At 38.6% G+C, this 9,467-nt stretch overlaps 1 protein-coding gene across 1 annotated transcript in view; it reads right to left on the bottom strand.

Moving 5' to 3' along the window:
* ADGB (androglobin) overlaps positions 1-9,461 on the bottom strand; it is a 132,219-nt gene extending 122,758 nt beyond the window's left edge. The window contains exon 1 of the mRNA XM_006760184.2: positions 9,355-9,461. Within this exon, the coding sequence (XP_006760247.1) occupies positions 9,355-9,428 (74 nt within the window). The 5' untranslated portion in view covers positions 9,429-9,461. The remainder of the gene's footprint in view (positions 1-9,354) is intronic.
* Positions 9,462-9,467: the final 6 nt, after the last annotated feature.

Here is a 9,467-nt window from a genome sequence, read left to right as displayed (position 1 = left end):
GCTCTCTCTGAGCAGCCTGCTCAAATCTCTTCCCATGTACTTTCTCTTTGATGCTAAATAAACTTCCTCTTTCACTAGAGTTATTGGTTGTGATTTCTTTTTTTGCTGAACTGGAGAACCAAGGGCCGACATTTGGTAACAATTAAAAAAAAAAAAAAAAAAAAAAAAAAAGGGCCAAAGCAGCTCTCTGAGCAGCCTGCTCAAATCTCTTCCCATGTACTTTCTCTTTGATGCTAAATAAACTTCCTCTTTCACTAGAGTTATTGGTTGTGATTTCTTTTTTTGCTGAACTGGAGAACCAAGGGCCGACATTGCTGGTAACAATTAGAGGTATCTTATATCAGTTCAGTAGCTCACCTATAGTGCTATACACACAATATAACCACTGGTCAAGTAGACCCAATGTCAAATATACTGCAGACTTCAAATGATGATGTACAAGTGTCTAAACTCTCTGCACAGTGTGCCTTTGAAGTTCACTGCCAGAGTACAACTACTGCTCTAACATAGTCTGGATCCTTTAAATTTTAAATCACCTAGTTCCTGGTCTCATCAATTCTGAGAACAAGATACTCTTTAAACACAAAAGTGGCTTAGGACTTTTGAAGATTTAAGAACTGATAATACTGGGAAATAAATGTTGCCAAATGTTAGAAAACATAAACATGTAAAGAAATCAAACCTGACACACTGGAAAAAAAAATCAGGGACATACATAGAGTTATCTTACTCACATAGCAATATACCCAAGTATTAGTAAATGATTCAATCCATTACAATTACAGTTTTATAAAAGATTTCAAAGATAAATCTATTCTCTTTATATATTGCTAAATGCTCCATTCCACACAGTCTAATTATGCTATTGAGATAGGAGGATTGTCAATGTCCTTTATAGCAGAGACTATAAGTCTGTATATATAAAACATAATTATGAGAATTTATTTTTTCTTTATTGATTAAGTTATTACATATGTGTCCTTATCCCCCCATTCCCCCCCCCCCCCTCATCCCCCCCCCCCCCCCCGCCGGTGTCTGTGTCCATTGGTTTGGCTTATATGCATGCATACAAGTCCTTTGGTTGATCTCTTCCCCTTACCCCCACCCTCCCCTACCTTCCCTCTGAGGTTTGACTGTCTGATCGCTGGAAATGTTTATAATATAAAATCTGTATATTCCAAATGTCAAATGATATTCCAAAGGAACCCAATGTTTGGAGGGAGGAAAAATTTCAGGAAGCCAGTCAAGCGGCTAATTTCCAGAGTAGAAATATAAAATATAAAGATGCTCTAGGGAGGTTGGGGTGGGGGTGGGGGAGGAAGAAACACAAAAAAGTACATTTACAACAGCAGGCTAAGTTGGACAGAATAGTCTGACATAAAAGTGAATATGACATAAGCAGCAAATACAAAGATGATTTCATATATATATGATTTATAATTGGAATTATTTGATTATGATTGAAAAATGTGAATGGCTCGTTGCTAGAGGCAGAGGGTGAGAGGTGGGAAAATGGGTGAAGGTGGTCAAAAGGTACAAACTTCCAATTATAAAATACATAGGTCACGAGGATATAATATATAGCAAGATGACTATATTTAATAATACCCTATTATATATTTGAAAGTTGCTAAGAGATTAGATCTTAAAAGTTCTCATCACAAGAAAAAAGTCTTAATTTGCATGAGAAAATGAATATGCAAACTATATATGATGACATATATTAACTAATTATGATAGTGATCATTTAACCATATATACAAATATCAAATTATTATGCTGTACACCTGAAACTAATATAATGTAATATGTCAATTATATCTCAATTTAAAAAGTCAATGGACTAATGACAGAAAGAACCTGTAAGTTGTGGATTGGGGCTGAAATAGTGCTTGAAATCCACAAGTAGGTACAAGGAAATGGATTTGAGCAGAGGCAGTCCAAGCTTAAAAGTCTGTAAGTGTATTTTGGAAAAGAAGTTGAATTTAACCAGTAACTGTCAGGTCACCAGAAGTAGGCCAGTGCAGGAGAGTTAACCCACGCATATCCCAGCCGACTCCCTGAGTAGAGGAGAAGGAGATGAGAGTCTGGGGAGACCAAGGCAGGTAGAGTTTGCAGGACAGAGCATTAGAGGAGAGACCTTCACAGAGACTTCTAATGGGGGGAAAAAAGCATCAGAATCTTATGCACACACACAAACTCCTATATATTCTTAGACCATTTCACTGTAAGGATATTAAAATTTCAATAGAATGAGGTTCTGAAATTTTGCCATTGTTTTCCTCAAGCATGCTGTTCAGGGTAAGGACATAATTTTATTCATGGTGGGAGGCAGTTTATTTCTGCGATGTGCAATCAGCATGCCGTCATAAGCAGTGCCACCTAATATCCTGAAGTAGTGAAAATATGAATAGAATTTCACAATTGACTTAATTTGGGTTAAGGGCATTCTGAGCCACACTCTTCAGAAATATTAAATATGTAAGGAAATAAATTGCAATCTTAGAAAAATTTTAAATTGTTAGAGACAGATTACAATGTCGACCTTTTATTCTCTTGGTTTTAGTAGAAGTATTTAATTGCACATTTAATTTTAGAAGTGTGGTGATGGGGGATGGAGGGGAGTGGGTGGAGGTAGAAGAGAGCATAGAGGGGATAAATGGTGATGAAAAAATAAAATAAAGTAAAATTTTAAAAATAGAATAAAAAAATAAAAGTTCAACATTATCTGTTTTTTTAAATACATTGTGCTTATGTGAATACAAAGATCAATAAGACTCAGTTCCTTATCTCAAATAACAAAATTAATGGGAATAAGTACACACAATAAAAAATGCAAAGGCAAGATGAAGGGTTTAAATGAACTTAAAAACAAAGTGCTTTGTCAACACAGAAGAGGTGGAAAAATTGCTTTCAAGTTCAAAAATCAAATGATGGCTTCATGGAGAAGTGGCTCTGAAACTAAGGCTGCGATTGGAGGTTGAGGGAGGGCAACTAAAAGGAGGATAGGAAGAGGCACAAAGGGAGAAAGTGGAGACTGTAAATGGTATGTTAGTTTTTGGTTGATACAGAGAACAGGAGGGAGTTGAAGTTGAGTGGAGCCCTGACACTTAGCTCACTCTCTTTTCCTTCTGTTATTCTTCAAAGCAGGAACATCCTATCATTGGAATTGTGTTAAGAAGATTACTTACAGTATCTATAACAATAAAATGGTAATATGCTAATTAGACCGGCTGTCCTTCCATATGTCCTTCCAGACAAAGCCGCGGCAGGGGGCGGGGGGCGCGGCAGAAGCATCAGAGCTCCCCTCCATGTTCCCCCACCCCATCATGGCAGCGTGTGTGGGGACCAGGGCCAAGACCCTTGCACGAATTTCATGCATCGATCCTCTAGTTACATATATAGTACACTGGGTAAGAAAAACCCTTGACTGAAGGCAAGGGAGCTAGAATGTTTTCTCAATGGTTCTACCTGGAATTAATAAAGGCCCAAACTAGAGTATGTCAAGGAAAACAATGAATGCTGAGCCAGGGAAGAGAAGCAATTCAGAGGGGAAATTCAAAGGGAAACCGACTGGATAGGATGAGTAGAGGAGAGGGGAAGGTCAAAGATGACTGCTCTTTAGACCTGAGGTGTCAGGGAAGTCCTGATAAGATTCTCTAACATGAACACGGAAAATACAGAGGTGGGCAAAAGTAGGTTTACAGTTCTAATATAATAATTAAACAAAGAGCAATACAAGAATAAGCTCTGTATTTTGGATACTCACAACTTTAGACCTACTTTTGCCCACCCCGGTATATGCATTCGGGAGAGAAAATGATGACCTCCACTTTGGACATATTTAGCTTGGAGTAGATGAGCACATCCAAGTGACTTGAGCTCAATCACATGACAAGGATTACGAATGCTAATTTAGTCATCTCAATCAGGAATGCTTGTTTAGAGACCAGATGAGAGAGGAAAGGAGAGCAAAGTAAGACCACTGGAGAATGACTTAATTCTGGGGAACAGAAGAAAGAAACAAAGCAGGGGCAGAAAGACAGAACGGAGAACTCCAGGCAAGGACAAGACGGGGTGTAGCTGGAGTGACACGTGTCCCCCTGCAGGCAGCCGAACCCTCTTGAGACCCAGGAAGGGACAAGCAAGCTGGAGCTGCCCCTGCTGCTCTGGTCCCAGTGCAGGAAGGCTGCTGGGATCGTAAATTAAGCTTCTGCCATTTCCCAGGGTGTGACACCTCCCAGCGGCAAAGCTGATGTTTATAAAGAGCAAGCACAGCACATGGCATGCAAGAGCATGAGTATCCATGATGACTTCGACCAAATTCCAGAGGCTAGTACATGCACAGGTTCCAATGAACTTTTTTTTTACACAACTCCAAATTATTTTCCTCATAAGCGCATTCTTTGTCTATGGTGAAACCGGTCCTAAATTCCCCGAGCTGCAGCTTGTTTGTCCTCCTTGAATGTTTTGCCTCTAATTTCCAGTGGGGTATAATGGCATGCGGAAAGGGCTCTGTTGGCAGTGTGATCAGTCCAGCCTTCACTTTTGACCTTGGCCTGACCTGGTTAAAGTCTCATTGTGTTTGTGACTCAGACGTGGGGCAAAAGCCAGCAGAACATTTACAGTTCTCCCTGCTTTCTCTCCCTTTGCCAGGGTATCCACAAGGTTTGGTGACCTGTGCTCGTTTTCATTAATAGGTAACTAACCCAGATACATGTCCTCCTCTCAGCTTCGATATGTTTCCTCTGAACACCCTCCTAAGCGGTGTTTCTCAGGCACAAGTGCTGCGGAAAGTGACGATGAGGAGAATTGGCCTGGAGTTTACCCTGACCTCTGAGAGTGTGGAAGGGTGGATGGAAGGCCCAACCCTGGACTGAAGATTAGAGTGAGGGAATGGGGGCAGAAGGGCACATTGAGCTCCTGTGAACTTTAACTGAGGGAATATATGAACTTTTGGTAGTCATCAGGTCAGAAGGATGGACTAAGTATAATTACAAAATATTCATACTATTGCATTCATTTTGACACCAGCAAAAAAGAACATACAAAATTTAAATATTTGTTCACTTTAAAAATGTATCATATGTTAATTCAGCCATACAAAATTAACACAGTTATAGCCCCAGAACCTGGAATTAATTAGCCTGGACTGACCTTGGGAAGGAATGTTAAAAAAAATTTAATGCACGTGATTGGTTACTTTTCACAACATATGTGTACCTTCTCTGTCAAGGGTAAAAATGAAAGAGAAATCTTTCCTATTATACAAAGTACACAAGTCATTTTAGAGGTGTATTTTTAATCTATCTTGGATACAGTTTTTAATAATTTTATCTCACATTAAGTGGCATGACCAGTTTACAGATTATTTAAGCCTTTGATTTAAATAATCTGTGACCTGGAAATGTCAAAGAAATATTAAAGTCAGTCAAAATATTTTTTAAATAGTCATTTCGGATTGAGGCAATATTAATTTGCTAAATCTAGAAACATTAACAATACTGTTTCAAAGTATGAGTTTGATTATATTTTTAGGTAATAATAAAGTACAAATTCCACGAGTTTATAAATTTAAGTCTTTTTAATCTAATGTCTACTACACTAAAAATGCTGCAGAGTAAATTTGGAACCATTTTAACTAAACAGACTAAAAACTGAATGATTAAAAAGAAGTATTTTACTGCCAGAGACGATTCTTAAACTGTGTCAAATTTTAATAAATTGTTGAATAAATGTTCAGATGAAGACTATTCCAAAGGAAGACCTGAAGGCAGACCCCACTAAGATGAAGGGGCTACAGCTAACCTTATTAAACAGGGCTGTGGGGCTCAGTTTTTACATTTAAATATTGTGACATTTCTACAGTGCCCTCATCCATGCCAAGTGCTGCCCTGCATCCCTGAAGTGACTGACGGCCCCTTCCCTCCGGCTTCCAGTCCTGTCTGGTTCTGAGTCAGAGGGTTTTATGGCCGAGCTGCCATACCAGGTTTCCAGTTCAGCTCAATTAAATTACACACCATTATTAAACTCACATTGTGCTGGGCCCTGGAGAGAATGCAAAAATAAATAAGGTGAGACATTTAGAAAATTGTAATTAAATTTTATCTATACTATTCAATTTTTTGTCTTTTTAGATGTGGTGGCATCATCACCTGGACGTTAGAGCACATTTTGCCACTTCAATTGAAGATCAGAAATTTGGCTCCTGTAGGCTTTGACCACAATCACCTTACAGGTCTGCTCTGCACCCATTTACTTCCCCCCATTTAAAAATATTCCTATCATTGAAAGTTGCCAGAATCAGCCATCCCTGCTCTCAGACCACCACCAATTTCTTGCTACCCTGATTCTTATCCAGTATGAATTCCATGCAGTTTTCAAATTATAGCTCATAATTCATCATTTTGATATTTAAAATCATCTGTGCTTGTCCATGACATATAGTTCAAAGTTTTAAATATTTAACTATAGCAAAATTCCCCTCACTTATCATGGACACAGTGGTGGTAAAACTATACATATAATGAAACTCATGAAAGTTTAGAGGGAAAAAATAAATCAGAGAAGAGAGGACAGAAAATGTTGGATTGGTAGTGATTTTAATTAGGTAGCCCTTCGTTTAAAGAATAGAAAACTGAATGTTGAAATAGAAAAACGACATGTCCAATATCACAAAATTGGTGTCAAAGCAAACCCTATAATGTACATTTTATTCTTCCCAAATACAGAGAAATAGAGAATAACTAAAGCAGAAATATGACAATTTGGTGTAAAACTGACAGCTCAGTTACCTGGCATAATTTTTCTTGGGGATTTAAAGTCATAATTATTTACAAATTTGGTCACAACTGGACATAGATAATTTTGCTTTCTCAGTTGTAACATCTTAGTTTTATTTTACTCTGCCAACAGTGAATCAGACAGGAAGGGAGAACTGGGCCTCAATCAAAATAGGAAAGAATGAAAACCAAGCTGGCTATAACTAAACTGTGAACTCATTTAACAAGCAAATGGTAACTGCTTATTATGTGCTAGCCACATGCTAGGCAAAAGCCAGACATGGTCCGTGTTCCCAATCAGACACATCATTTTAGGGAAGAAAGATATATGCTATAGATGGCAGCTCTAGGAGAATGAGACTCCCTGGGATGGCCATTTTCAAGACTCTGAAGACTTTTTCTTTTTTCTCTGTATCCAGTTAGGTAGAGTTAGTTGCACTTATTGGATACATAACTACAAGGTGTTATAATAAAAGCTCACTCTACATGCCCCCCGTATATTCAAATGACAGTGACAGCAGAGCCTTGCTGAGCTTTGCTCTCTGGGCCCCGCGCTGGGTAACACTTTATCTTTACTGATGACTGTGCTGCTATCTATGATCAGTCCTCCAGTGGAACTTAGAGGAAAAACTTGATTTATCATGAACTTGACAATCTGTCATACAATGCTACAACAAAACCTAATGATTTGATGTTTAATGCTCAGTAGATAGTTTCTAGCAAAGCGTAGGTTTTGTATAACTATTAGCCTTTACTCTTCCATTTCCATAAATATACACATTCGTTTTTATTGACATAATTCAACTCAGATATTTTCTGGAAAAGAAAACATTTTAGAAATAATATTATCATCTCAAAAAGATATAAGAAGTATAGGCAAGGAAAGAGCATCTTACCACAGGGGCATTATCAACCATCACAGGACCAAGCCACTACTGTGTTTATGGTATCTGGTTTGATCAGTTTCTGATAGAAATTAGGAATCTCATGTCTTCCAGGATATAAACTCTTTAAAGTCAAACATTTTTTCCCAAATTCCTTAAGAGTTATGAGCCTTCAATGTGCATTAATGCTAACCATAATTGACTTAGTTATTTTTAGTCTATTAAAATTATTTTGCAATAATTTTATGACTTCTTATTTAATCACTGTCATTCATTCATTAAATAAGTATTTCTTAGTATCTACTAGGTATGACCCAGGAATCAGTCGAGGTATTAAGAATTCAATGGTTAGGAATGGAAAATGACCTGCCTTTATGAAACTTACATTCTATTATGAAGACACATAAATCAAAATTTTTAAAAAGTGAAATATATAGCATGTTAAATGAGCAAAAAAATAATGAAGAAAAAAGCAGAAGAAGGGAAACGGAGTTTTTTTGGTTTGGGCAGAAAAGTGGTTGTGATTTTAAACCAATTGGCTGAAGAAGCTGGCATGGGGAAATAGCATTTAGGTAAACACCTAATGGAAGTGAGGGAGGAGAGCATAGAAATCTGGTAGGAAGAGCTTCCCAGCTGAGGAAACAGCCAGTGCAAAGGCCCTGGGATAGGCACAAGCCCCGGGTGTTGTAGGGCAGAGGAAGCTAGTATGTGAACAAGGGACGGTAAAGCCAGAAAAGTAATAGGGGCTTGATCTTATAGGGACTTGTAGGTCTTGGACCTATATGAATGGGAGCCATTAGCAGGGTAGTGATCTTGTTAAAATTGTATTTATGTATGTAATACATTATCTAAAAATTATGTTAAAAATGAATGTATTATCTGCCAGGTAGCAGGAGGCCTGCTTATGACAGAACTAGAAACTAGAGAATCTGGAATCACAAATATAGAAATGAGGATGAGAGAGAAGATTAGGGAGGAAAAATACTAGGGACCAGAACAGAAGTCCAATGTGGGAATTTTTAGGCAAGGAAGGAGGCGAAGAAATAGGCATCCAAATGTGAGAATCCAGAACATGAGTGATCCCACTAAGGGACATTTGGCAGCTGGCACTCTCTCATAACTGGAATATAAGTTAGCAATTTTGTAACTTCAAATGATAGCCTGAAGTCTGTGCCATCAGTGACTGGGCATTTCTAGAGAAAAAAATAAGACCAAAGGGAAAAAAATAATAAGGAGGTACATACACAGACACCTCAGATAGAGAGACATATAGATTCCATAAGCTAGGTTCTGTATAATTTCTTGGAGTAAACATTAGTAACTACAGATGGGGGCAGACCTAAACTAGGGAATTATCATTTAAAGTTAAAGATTCCTTCTCTCTTCTCTCTCTCTCTCTCTCTCTCTCTCTCTCTCTCTCTCTCTCTCTCACACACACACACACACACACACACACACACACCAGCAGCGGAAGCAGAGAAACTAGGATCTTGGGGGAGGAGGTGGGTAGAAGCTGGCATGGGGGAGGAATAGGAAGCAAGAATCTCCATCTCCCGATCTGAGTTCCCACAGAAGATAAAGAAGCTGGGAGGACGCCCGCTAAAATCCAGCTCTGGCCGTTTGTTAAGGAAAGCAGCCCGTGGACTGGGGTTAGGCTAGGGGTGGATGGGCCGGGAGAGGTCCCTTACTCTTTAGATTTATCCGAGCTATGCACCGAAGTGATACCATGCACCTCTTTCTTCTTGGCTTGTTTGGTGGTCATGGCAAGGGCTGGGCTCCGCTGCGACTGGGAGCAGGTTCT

This window comes from Myotis davidii, unplaced genomic scaffold (assembly GCF_000327345.1).
Source record: "Myotis davidii unplaced genomic scaffold, ASM32734v1 scaffold196, whole genome shotgun sequence".
Lineage (NCBI taxonomy): Eukaryota > Metazoa > Chordata > Mammalia > Chiroptera > Vespertilionidae > Myotis > Myotis davidii.
Note: the sequence above shows the minus strand (reverse complement) of the source record. Positions and strands in the feature narration are given on the sequence as shown.